The 13054-nt window shown below is 41.1% G+C and overlaps 1 protein-coding gene across 1 annotated transcript; it reads left to right on the top strand.

The window, feature by feature from the left end:
- The first annotated feature begins 1950 nt into the window (after positions 1-1950).
- On the top strand, positions 1951-12077 carry LOC753978 (zinc finger protein 678). Its single transcript, XM_030994531.1, has 6 exons — positions 1951-2001; positions 4229-4516; positions 5023-5433; positions 7171-7319; positions 7967-8219; positions 10036-12077. Exons 2-6 carry the CDS (start codon positions 4258-4260, stop codon positions 11334-11336), a joined length of 2373 nt encoding a protein of 790 aa, XP_030850391.1. The 5' UTR covers positions 1951-2001; positions 4229-4257; the 3' UTR covers positions 11337-12077.
- Positions 12078-13054: the final 977 nt, after the last annotated feature.

The raw sequence follows: 13054 nt of genomic DNA, 5'->3' as shown, positions 1-13054 counted from the left end.
GTGTCCTCTTACCCCCCCCCCCCCCCCCTCCCCTTGAAAAATCCTGCGTACGCCACTGAAGAACGTATGTACGACGATTTTGTCTTCTGTCTCTAATAATTTAATGAAACGTCTAGACTTCTGCATTTATTTCAGACAAAGATTTAGAGTCGAGAACGGTACAACAAATCGTCTTCTTTCTCAAATAATTTAATGAAACGTCAACAAATTTTAATGAAACGTCAAAGCTTCAGCGTTTCGCGCGGAAGGGGGAAACTGAATTCAGACAATATTATTAGAGTCGAGACCGGTACAACAAATCGTCTTCTTTCTCTAATAATCATAATGAAACGTCTAAGCTTATGCGTTTCGCGCGCGCGCGAGAGAGAGAGAGAGAGAGAGAGAGAGGGGGGGGGGGGACGATGCATTCAGACAAAAATAAAGAGTGGAGAACAACTTGAATAAACATATTTCGAATACGATTGCCAGGAGTTAATTTAAATGAAAAAAATGACGCCTCGGCAAAAAGTGAAGAAAAATTGTTTTTATTTTGTATTTGTATGTTTTATTAAATCAAAACTAATATAAAAATATTTATATGTCATCAATAATGATTGTTCAACAAAAAAATATATACATAAAAAATTAAAAAGGTGACAAGAAATACAAGATATATTGAAAACATATAAAATATAATGCGCAAAACGAAGCCACAGAGAGAAACAAAATAGAATACTGTTTATTATAATCAGGCACGGGGGGGGGGGGGGGGGGGGGGGCACGTGCCCCCCAAAAAAAATGTACAAGATCGGTTAAACTTTTTAAAACCCCTTTTTTGACCTCGATCGATTACATGTATGTGCAGGGGCGGATCCACGTAGCAATTTTTTCCGGCCCGGCCCCCCCCCCTTAGCCCCCAAAACGATAAAAAAATAGGATAATAACGTAAATTTAGCCTTTTTAAAACAAAAAACAAAAGCGGCCCCCCGACAAAACAATATGTATATTTTGCTTGTATATGTGCTTTTAACACCCCACCCCCCCCCCCTTATTCACCGGCCGGCTGAGTCGGCGCTGAATTTTGCATGAAAAACTGGACCCCCCCCCCCTAGCTCACACACAAACAAAAATGTGCTCTTACCCCCCCCCCCCCCCCCGACTTCACCGGCCGGCTGAGTCGGCGCTAAATTGTTTCTCATCATGAATTGGGCCCCCCCCCCTCCTGCCGCCGGCTGTATCCGCCCCTGTGTATGTGCCCCCCCCCCCCAGCATCAAACTCTGGCTACGGGCCTGATTATAATGGGGAGTCCCCCTAGCTGCCAAAACCAAATTCGTCCTGTCAATTGGCCACCGAAGCCTGGACCCACCAAACCACACGATCTGCACGAGTTCCATATGGGTGGCCCAAAAAAGGTGATCTTCCCCCCCCCCCCCCTCCCCCCAACTGAACGAAATATCTACCGGCCAAATTTTCCAATTTTCAGGACCAACAAAAATGTGCCCCTCCCCCCCCCCCCACCCCCGCTTATTCACCGGCTGGCTGAGTCGTTGTGAAAAAAAAAAAAAAAAAAAATGTGCTAGCTCTTACCCCCTCCCTTATTAATTCAGCGGCTGGCTGAGTCGCCCCTGAACAGAAGAAAGCAATTTTCTCCGGATCAACCTGCCTAACAATTCTTTCTTGATCTATAATAATAGTGATGCATTTGCATTGACTGAAGAAAAAAACGGAGTTCATAGATCAAAAGAACTGAGGAATTATGATCCTGAGAAAATTGCTTACTTCAGTTGCATGATATGATATAGGCCTAGTCTTTAGGGTTTTTTAAAATTAAAATTAATGTATGTGATGTCATGGTTGTACCAAGACGGCAATTATGACAATTCTGAGTTTTCAATCTTCCTTGCCATTTTTTTATAAGGCACCCAATTTTGTTGTCTCTCTAATATTTCGTGTTTTTTTTTGTTTGTCTTGTATACTGTTGACGCGATCGAAAGACTGATTTACTTCTGGAGAAAAAATATGGGGTATGTGAGTACCAAATTCTGTTTTATTCATCGTATTTAACCCACTAAGTTGTTCCGAATTCTCAATTTATTTGCTAATTATTATTGACAAAGTAGTATGTTGATAGAATAAGGAATAACAGGAGATGAGCTGACTGCAAAAGGAGCAATTTAAGCTCGGTTTTGTTGTGACCTCTGCTCGATCTGCTACACTGGCACTGCACTGCCAGCGCCAGGCCAGGGTACCCCCACACACAGCCACAGGGACGCTCAGCTTGAGGCGTACCAGCGCGCAGCGCGCCGTGTGATCCGTACTGAGCTGAGCCTGAGCTGACAGAGACAGTTGATTTCAAACAGTAATGTGAAGATGTTTACAAGCAATATTTCATGAATATTTATTTTAAAAAGGACAAATATTCATGGTGGGTAGTGCATTACTCCCATAATTTAATTAGTGCCATTTGTCTTGATGAATATTTTTCATTCAACCATCAAAAACATGAATTCCAGACAACTCGCCACAAACTAAAGACAACCGCCCCAAGACAACCCGCCACAATACCCTGGACATACCGCCACAAGGCGAGTTGTCCAGGGTGGGGTGCCTTTTCGGACAACTCGCCACACTTTTTTCCCTCATGATTTCTATTCTAGATCTAAAATCCCTCATCTTAGATGAAATTGTCATTTTTCATGATTTTCGTGCTTTTATAAACACAGTCATTACAAAGAATAAAGAATAAAACTGATTTCCCTTGCAACAATAATATATTTTTGACAAACCGAAGGCGTACGATCGCCAGATCATTGGGAAAACTTCTCGGTATTTAGATCTAGAGGTCTATAGCAGCTGCATTTTTCTGTCTCTTAATGGTAGGATACTGGAAGCACTGGCATACTGATGGGGGGGGGGGGGGGGGGTGGTTATTTGACCCGCGAAAAACAAATTGAAATGTGATTTATTTCTAGATTTTCTGTGTTAGTTTCGTCAGAGGCGGCATTCTTCATTTGGGGGGGGGGGGGGGACACTGCCCCCACTTTTTCAGGTTCCCCTAAAGTGCCCCCTTTATCCTTTGTACGTGTCCTTTTCCCTTCTGATAATTTTTAATGGTAGGAATTCATGAAAGGGTACTGAAAAGTGGAAGCACTGGCGTCCTGATAGGGGAGGGGGCAGTTGACCTGCGAAATTAAATTGAAATGTGGTTTATTTCTAGATTTTCTAGGTTAGTTTTGCACAGTCCAAAATAGATTCTTGTTGCGGGTCTTGTTGCAAGCGCCAGGAAAATCATCTTTATTCTTTAGAACAGCTCTCAAAATACTCACAATTTCCATGTTTCCTGTCATGACTGTGTTTATAAAAGAATAATGAATACATAAAATGACAATTTCATCTAAGATCATGAAGATGAGGGATTTTAGATCTAGAAATCATGAAGGGAAAAAAAGTGTGGCGAGTTGTCTGAAAAGGCACCCCACCCTGGACAACTCGCCACAGGCGAGTTGTCCAGGGTATTGTGGCGAGATGTCCAGGGTATTGTGGCGGGTTGTCTTGGGGCAGGTTGTCTTTGTGGCGAGTTGTCTGGACCCCAAAAACATGATCAAAGACAAAGTCAATTGAATCATGAGTAATGATAATGTGATTGTGAAGGCAAAAGAGAAGGCGCTAGTTAGTGTACTGTCGTATCCATTTCCGTGGAGATAGCTTACTAAAACATACCAAAAATCATCAATTGTTCAAATAATGGTCATGATATAGACTCTAAAGTCGTTATTTGTACTAAAGTACATTAGCAGCAAAGAGAAGTATGTTTTGTTTGTTTAGTGTCCAGTAACCCAACTCCCTGTCAAACTGTCATTACTAAAAAAGTAAACTAATGATTTACTTTTGTACCTGGTGGGCGTGTGCTTCATTCCGTCACACCCAATTCATGTGTAGAATCAATTGAGTGGCAATGAGGAAACCAATGTGTGTGACAGAATGAAGCATGCACAGTGGCAGTGCGAAAGTATATTATCAGCACCAAATGTGACAGCTTTACAATTTTGTTAATGTTAATTCAATCCAAACACACAGTCCCTTGTCCTACACTACTCTAGGTTGATAGACCTTTATACGTGCATGTACCAATGTGAAATGGTGTTAATAAGAGGAAACAAGAAATGTGGTCTGTATATAAACTTACATTGAGATGGTCTTTTGAGATCTTAAAATACTAAGTTCAGGTTTGATTGTATTAAAACACAGGTGTGAGGTCTACCGAGGCCTGAAGCAACATGGACTACCGCTACGTAGACCAGCAAGGGTCACATAGAACCGGCTCACATGAAGATCAGCAGGGTGGTTTGACACATCATCAGCAACATGTACAACATCTACCACACTTCAGTCATCAGCACTCTCTGCAACCTCCACCACATCAACATATGCACCATGTGTCTCAACCTGTGTTTGTTGCTGCTCCTCATGGCAGCAGGGAAGTGGCCTACAACAGCAGGAGACAGAGCGGGCAAGATCTACAGTCTATCCTAGAAGGTAAGGAGAGTTCATGACCTTCAGAGAGAGGAGATGTGTAGGAGGGGGGGGGGGGGGGGTAAGAGGGATGACAGGGAGGCGAGAGATGAGGGGGGGGGGTTTAAAAGAATATACATGTAGGTCATCAACCAAGATAGGAATATGCCCCTGCAGGAAATGTGAACACATTCACCCTTGTCTGAAATTGAGTGAAGACAGTCAAAACGATACTAAAAATGCTTCTGGTGTTCTTTATGCTACGGTCACAAAGCTTCGTACGAACGATAATTTTGTACGAATCTCCCTGTTTTTCCATTGTCTTCCTAAATTTCCATTGTCTGAAAATTGTTCGTACGGCGTTCGTAGCAGTTCGTAATAGCATTTGTGACCGAGGCTTTAGGTGCAGATTGGCATGAGAAACATTTGTTAGTGATACCTAAATCGTGGTTGTTATTGACACGGTGGTCACTATTAACAGCGAAGTGAGTCTCTCTCTATTTGACAATTTTTTTAATTTGATTTTCCAGTGGCTGGTCTTGTCCCTGTAAGACCTCCTCCTCCTGCCCATCTATCTCAACACCCAAACCAACCAGATCAACAACGTCAGCAACAAGCAGACACCAGACCTATGCAACTCATTCCTGATGGACAACTCCAACGAGACTACAGCAGCAACCCTCCTCCATCCCTCCAGCAACAACAAGAAGACTATCAGAGAGACTATGGATCACACCACCAGCTCCAGTCATCGGGCGTCGGCTCCTCACGTCAAGATGCCTCCGGCATAGTGGAGATCGTGGATCAACCCCAGCAGACCAGTCAAGAAACTCAGCAGAATAATGAGGATAGCGACCTGGAGCCACCTCCTAGTATCATCTTGAGAGAGAAGCAACGTCTAGGGCCGTTACCACCAGCTTCATCACCACCTAAACTTCAAGGTAACAAATAAAATGAGGATTATACTCCTTCTTCTTGATGTTGTTGATCCCCATGGAACCTTGTTGCATAGGCCTTCTTTTGCAGGCATTTTCATTGTTATTGCCATGTGATATTTTGATGTTCGACTTAACCCAAGTTATAGTGGATTGATTCTTATGTTAGTATTGTGCTTATATATAATACTAAGGCTGCGACGGGTAGTCGAATGCTCGAGTACCCGCACGGTTGACAACTACTCGGGTACGATTTTTCGTACCCGAATATTCGGCTGCAAAAGAAAAAAAAATTATAATTTTTTTTTTTTTTTTTTTAAATGTCCAGGCCCACGCTCACCCGTGCCAGGGAGAGCGGCAGCCGCTGGCATGGTACCGTCGGTAAAAATGTTTCCCAACTCGAGCACTGTCAAACTCACCTTTCAGAAACTGGGACCAAATGTCCAGATTTCTGTTTGGACTTGGAGGAAAATGGATTATTCTGCCATCTTTGGTTTTTAAAACAGCATTGTTTACTGTTATTATTCTTATTAAATCGGCGCCTTCAACTGCAACTCAAAGTAAAATTGCATGCGTTTTCGGCGAGGGACCTGGGAAACTGCCAAGTGGTATGGTAGCGGCAAAAAAAGAAAAAAAATCAAAAAATCAAAAAATTAAAAAAAAAATTAAAGAAAATCAAAAAAAATCAAAAAAATTTAAAAAAATTTAAACAAATTATAAAAAAACATGGCGTCCGAATATTCGAGTATTCGCTTATGAGCCTGGGAGTGTACTCGGGTACCTCATTACACTGTTGTGCACAGCCCTATATAATACAGATGCAAAGGGCTTACATATATGTGATAGTAGCATTACCAATATAAAGGATTTAGATTGACAAAGTTATGATTTTGGGGTACAATTTATAGAAGTTTTGTGGTCTAGTGGATAATACACCCAACTGAAGATCGCAAGGTACAGGGTTCGAGTCCTGCCGCGGCACTAATGTCCTTTGGCAAGACGTTAATCTACATTTGCCACACTCCACCCAAGTGTTAAATGGGTAACCGGTAGGATGCGAAAATTAATGTGGTTGGATGAGCAAGTAGCGCTTGTAAAATGGCGACTGGCCGGAATTCTCCCAAGGGAGTGGAAAATGTGCATACATTGTGTGCGGGTAAACCTGAATCCGATGACCGGGGTAATAATTGTATTGCGCCTAGAAACAAAGTATTAGGCGCATTATAAATGTGAGCTATTACCGTAATTAACGTTGTATAAACCGCCCTCGTGTATTAACCGCACACCCTTTTCGCCCTTTTTTGTTGTTGCCAACTCTGTCGGCAGCAAGCCAGGTCTGTGTTAAAAAACCCATGCGGAAGGCCTTTCATTTAACTGTGAGGTGCAGTTGAATGTGAAAGATCATTAATGTAAATTAAAAAAACAGTAGAGGACCTAGGATAGAACCTTGTGGTACGCCTATGTAATAGAAGAAAAATTGGAGGACTTTCAAACCAAGATGACAGACAAATTTGAATGTTGTTCTAGTTTCCGACTGGTGAGTCAACACACCAATTACTGAGCTGGGAGACATTGCCAGGCATAGCACCAGGTGGAGGGGCATAAATCGAAACTTTAAGAAAATAAACAAATAAAAATAAAATTGTACCTGTGTATAAACCGCGCCTCCTACTTTAAATTTTTTTCAGCGGCAAAAAGTGTGGTTAATTACGGTATTGTTATTTTGTTGTTGTTGTTGTCCAGATCTTGTTTACTGCTTTGCTGAGAATGATAAAAAGAAGGTGATAGGAGTGAAGGCCGAGAAGACGTTTGAGAAAGGTTATGAGTTTGGATCTTTCCTGGGAGCTCTGGTAGATGAAGCCGCTGGATGCGTAGAGGAATCATCTTGGGAGGTAAGTACCATGAAATATTTATAACTAGACCACTTAAGGGAAACAAGAATATGGTCTTTATAGGCAGGTGGTCTTTCAATACCAGAGGTAGTTTGACTGTACCATAAAACCTATTCAGACCTTATAATTACTTGATTTAAAAAAAAATCCTGATTTTGTTTTTCTTTTTGATTTTTTTTTTCACCCAATTTTGTTCTTCTTCTTCTTCTTCTTTTTCCCGATTTTATCCTGATTTTCCCCTTATTTTCTATATTCTTGCCTTTTTTTCTCACAATTTTCTTACTTTAAAGGGGGAAATGTTGTTAGATGCCATTCCCCCCCCCCCCGAATCCTCTTTTTTGTTTTAAAAACTCATGGGGGGGGGGGGGGGGGGAGGTCGTGGTTGAGGGGGGGGGGGAAATGGTCTTTGATTATTGGGGGTCTGGCTTGGTGCACAAATTCTTTGATCAGTTGAGTTTTGGATGCCCATGTGTCCCTGTCAATGTTGAGCCCTGATCAAATGTGAGTTTTGTTTTAGATGCTGCTTGTAAGTGTTGGCTTGCATGGTGATGTAGATATACAGTAGGCTTGCGGTTGCTCTCTCTCTCTCTCACATGGTGCACCCGCAAGCCTACTGTATATGAGTTTTGTTTTGTTTTGTTTTTCAGCTTTGTCTGCAGGGCAAGATTCTCTACTATGTAGATGGCAAGTACAAACGCAATGAGAACTGGCTGCTACACGTACAGTGTGCAAGGAATCTAGAGGAACAGAACATTGAAGCGGTGCAACGCTACGGGTACATTCACTTTCAAACTATCAAGGTCATAGAGCCAGGAACTGAACTGAGGGTCTTCTACAGTAAGGAGTACGCCAAGCATGCAGGTTTCAAGGTCAAATTAAATGACCTCTGCTATAAGAAAGGTACATGCATTTAGATCATGCTGAGTTGAAGGTCAAATTATATGACCCCTGCTATAAGAAAGGTACATGCATTCAGATCATGCTGAGTTGAAGGTCAAATTAAATGACCTCTGCTATAAGAAAGGTACATGCATTCAGATCATGCTGAGGTGAAGGTCAAATTAAATGACCTCTGCTATAAGAAAGGTACATGCATTTAGATCATGCTGAGTTGAAGGTCAAATTAAATGACCTCTGCTGTAAGAAAGGTACAGTTGAAGGTCAAATTAAACGACCTCTGTTATAAGAAAGGTTCATGCATTCAGATCATGCTGAGTTGAAGGTCAAATTAAATGACCTCTGCTGTAAGAAAGGTACAGTTGAAGGTCAAATTAAACGACCTCTGCTATAAGGAAGGTACATGCATTCAGATCATGCGGAGTTGAAGGTCAAATTAAATGACCTCAGCTATAAGAAAGGTACATGTATTCAGATCATGCTAAGTTGAAGGTCAAATTAAATGACCTCAGCTATAAGAAAGGTACATGCATGCAAATCATGCCGAGGTGAAGGTCAAATTAAATAACCTCGGCTAAATGCATTCAGATCATGCTAAGTTGAGGGTCAAATTAAATGACCTCAGCTATAAGAAAGTTACATGCATTCAGATCATGCTGAGGTGAAGGTCAAATTAAATGACCTCAGCTATAAGAAAGGTAAATGCATTCAGATCATGCTAAGTTGAGGGTCAAATTAAATGACCTCAGCTATAAGAAAGGTACATGCATTCAGATCATGCTAAAATTGAAGTTCAAATTAAATGACCTCAGCTATAAGAAAGTTACATGCATTCAGATCATGCTGAGGTGAAGGTCAAATTAAATGACCTCAGCTATAAGAAAGGTACATGCATTCAGATCATGCTCAGTTGAAGGTCAAATTTAATGACCTCTGCTATAAGGAAGGTACATGCATTCAGATCATGCTGAGGTGAAGGTCAAAATGACTGATTTTGTTCAAACTTTCACTGATCTGTTTCTCTAATATTTTCTGATTCTACTACAACAAACTTTATCAAGGTGGACCTCTCCTGTGAGATATCACAAAATGAGGCGATCGTCTTCCATTCCTAAGACTTTGTTGATAGATAGTGCATCAAGTTATTCATGAAACAGCAATATACGAGAGCTACAATATCAAGAATGTGTTTTACAGTTAATAGTTACTGTTCAAGAATTTCCTCATGTTCCATTGAAGAATGTACAACAGTGTAGACCAAAGAGTGGTTCATTCTGAATGTGCTCTTACCCTACTACACCTTGTTTATGGATGGAAAAGAGAGTCATAATTATTATTACTGGGGAGTGTTTCAAAGATTAAGATCAAGTTTAAGTTGGACTTAAATATGGCAGGCCGTTCATGCCACTGTCTGCTCTCACCATTTATACTGGCAATGGTCTCTCAAGGGTCGTACAAATCATGGTCACACATCTACAGAATTCAGCTTTTTTTAAGGTTCATTATTGAAGGAAAAAATATGATCTAAAGATCATAATTGAGAGACCAATGGTGAGAGCAACCAGTGGCATGAATGGCCTGCCATATTTAAGTCCAACTTAAAGTCGATCTTAGCCTTTGTGAAACACTCCCCAGGGGGGCGTTTCACAAAGCCTTTTTTCAATGACAAATGAAAAAAAAATCAGTGACAAATCTGCTGATAACCAATCAGAAGCAAGGATTTCAGTAACTTATAACCAAAATTGTAATTTGTCACTGATGACAAGTTTTGTGAAACACCCCCCTGATGTCTTTTGTCCACTTCTTTTCATTCATACAGAGACGGACAACTTCCAGTGCAAGGAGTGTCAGTGTTTCTACAAGTCTGCTAAGCGCATGATGAGACACATGAAGCTAGCCCATGACAGGGAACACACAGGGGAAATACGACCTCTCTTTACATGGGAAGTCAAGAAGAAGCTTACCGAAATCAGGCAAGCGACCGCGACCCATCACATCAGGAGTGCGGACAACCGTTTCATCTGCGTGACGTGCGGTAAAGACTTTCCTACCGGAGGCCGGCTAACGGCCCACGAGACTTTCCACGATTATGCGGGCGGAATGTACGTCTGTGACCATTGCGGAGAAGCGTGCGAGAATGCGCAGATATTGACTAAGCACATCTTGAAGCATCAAGCCCGTCCATTTAGATGTGAGGTATGCAGTAAGATATTCACGTCCAAGAATAACTTACGCAGGCATGAACGTGAGATGCACGGTTGGAACAGTAACAAGTTCTGTTGTCAGAATTGCAAGCAGGAGTTTGAGGATTTAGCAGAATTCAAGAGACATCAGTGTAAGGACACCAGCAAAGCGATGCGGAAAGAAGATGGAATAAAAAATGATAAAACTGCAGCTGCTGATAAGGTAACTGACGAAGACGGAAAGGAGAAAGTTTCTGATAAGCCAGCAGAAGCAGCTTCGGCATTTCCCGTTGATATGCTTGGAAAGCGCTTCTCTTACTTTGATCGTCCGCGACCTTACAAGTGTCGCCATTGCGGCATGAAGTTCCGTCAGTACAACCAGAGGAAGTATCACGAGCAGGAGGCCCACGAAGGGAAGGGTACCTACCAATGTCCTCAGTGTTCACAAAGGTTTGCTACACGGTGTAACCTCGATGCTCATCTCAAGAAACACAACCCGGTCAGACCTTTCCAGTGTGAGCTGTGCCCTCGCACCTTCGCGTCGGCCAGCGCCTTGACCAACCATCAAGGAGAACACACAGGATTGAAACCTTACAAGTGCACCGTGTGCAGTAGAGGCTTCCGAACGCAGAAACTCATGGGTAAGCATCGCACCCGCATGCACGGCAAGCGAGAGAAGCGCTTCTCATGTAGCTACTGTGACAAGCGCTTCATGGAGCGTTCTAGCTGGCGGAACCATGAGAGGCGTCATAAAGGTATCCGTCCCTATGTGTGTCTGGTGTGCGGGAAGGGGTTCTCCAGTAAAGATTCTATGGTGGTTCATCAACGTGTTCATACGGGAGAAATGCCATTTAAATGTGAAAAATGTGGGAAACAATTCAGGAATAATCACAACCTCACAGCTCATCTATTACATCATACTGCAGAGGGTCATTGAGTGAGTTCATACGACAGAGCAGTAATCAAACAGCTCATCTATTACACCATAATACAGAGGGTCATTGAGTGCGTTCATACGACGGAGAAGTAATCTAACAGCTCATCTATGACACCATACTACAAAGGATCATTGGTTGTGTTCATACGAAGTGTGGAAAGTTAAAGAATAATCACAACCTCACAACTCATCTATTACACCATACTGCAGAGGGTCATTGAGTGAGTTCATACGACAGAGAAGTAATCTAACAGCTCATCTATTACACCATACTACAGAGGGTCATTGAGTGAGTTCACACGACAGAGAAGCAATGAATAGCGATGAATCATAATTTAACAGCTGATCTATGACATCATACTACAGAGGGTCATGGTGTGTGTTCATACGACAGCGAACTGGTGAATAGTTTAAGAATAATCACAATCTAACAGCTCATCTATTACAACGTACTACAGAGGGTCATTGAATGCATTCACACGACAGCGAATCAATGAATAGCGATGAATAACCACAATCTAACAGCTCATTTCTGACACACATTCTGTAATAACCTAGTCACACCTCCAATTCAACTTCATTTATCAACAACATCTTGGTCATTTGTTTAAATGTAAATGGTTTGTTTGGTTTATTGCTGGTCTGGGGGGTGTTTCACAAAGATCCTATTTTGGACTTAACAATTATGGCTGTTAGCATCTATGAAAATTTTTAGTAAAAGTTATTTCGAAAGGCATACAATATTGATTCAAATCATTCATTATCAAGGAAATTTCATGTTCTTGATGTGGAATTTATAAAAAGTCTAAAATACTTGGTTTTTCACTTTTTATTATATTTTTATTTTAAGGCTACAAATGGCTCTCCATAAATTTTAAGTCCAACTCAGAGTTAAGTTTGACTTAGGATCTTTGTGAAACACCACCCCCTGCTGTCAGTCACCATGGAGGAACTGGAGGTTGAATGTGTTCTGACAGCAGGAAAGTGGTTAAGAGATGATGAATAACCACAGTTTTATGCAGCTCACTGGATGTTAGAGAAGGCTTTGGATGTGTTCATACAAAAGAAAAGTTGTATACCAATTAAAGTGACTCTGTAACATTGTTGAAGGTTGATGAAAAAAATTCATCATTTTTGTATGAAATTTTACTTATTATATTCCTTCTACTGTACTAACCCTCTAACATGCACAAAATTCTCAAAAAATCTCAAACCACAAAGATATTTATGGTTTTCTTTGAAGGCGTCACTGTGCGACACCCTCTAACAGTAGATTCTCCCAATAATTTTTGAATTTTCCCAACCATTTTTCAATGAAAAAAATGATATAAAACAGGCTTTTTAAAAATCTTTCAATACTTAATGTCTGGATTGGTATAGAGCCAATTCATTGCTTTGTGACAATTTACATTCACCCAAAATGTAATTAAATTGTAATAATATAGTTGGGAGAATTAAGGAATCGATCAGATCAGTGTTCCCCAATTTTTATCATTGATAATGGTCCGTTTTCACTCAAACTTTCAGATTATCTTAAATTGAAGTCACTACCTTAGCACTATTTTCTCTCATCTGAACAATGCTACCAAGTCCCTTTAAAGGTACTACACCTGTATGTCCCATTTGCAGGCCAAAAAAATGAAAAGATTAAATTCCAACGGCATTTGAAGGATAATACTAATTTAGAACTTCCCTAAAAAAGGTGGGGCTTGAAAATG

The sequence above is a fragment of the Strongylocentrotus purpuratus genome, unplaced genomic scaffold (genome assembly GCF_000002235.5).
Source record: "Strongylocentrotus purpuratus isolate Spur 01 unplaced genomic scaffold, Spur_5.0 spur5_contig_851, whole genome shotgun sequence".
NCBI lineage: Eukaryota > Metazoa > Echinodermata > Echinoidea > Camarodonta > Strongylocentrotidae > Strongylocentrotus > Strongylocentrotus purpuratus.
Note: the sequence above shows the minus strand (reverse complement) of the source record. Positions and strands in the feature narration are given on the sequence as shown.

Excerpts from the sequence above, each read along its gene's own strand:
- LOC753978 (XM_030994531.1), top strand. The coding sequence starts at position 4,258 with ATGGACTACCGCTACGTAGACCAGCAAGGGTCACATAGAACCGGCTCA. Across the intron at positions 4,517-5,022 it reads TCTACAGTCTATCCTAGAAG|TGGCTGGTCTTGTCCCTGTA; the intron begins GTAAGGAGAGTT and ends TTGATTTTCCAG. Across the intron at positions 5,434-7,170 it reads ATCACCACCTAAACTTCAAG|ATCTTGTTTACTGCTTTGCT; the intron begins GTAACAAATAAA and ends GTTGTTGTCCAG.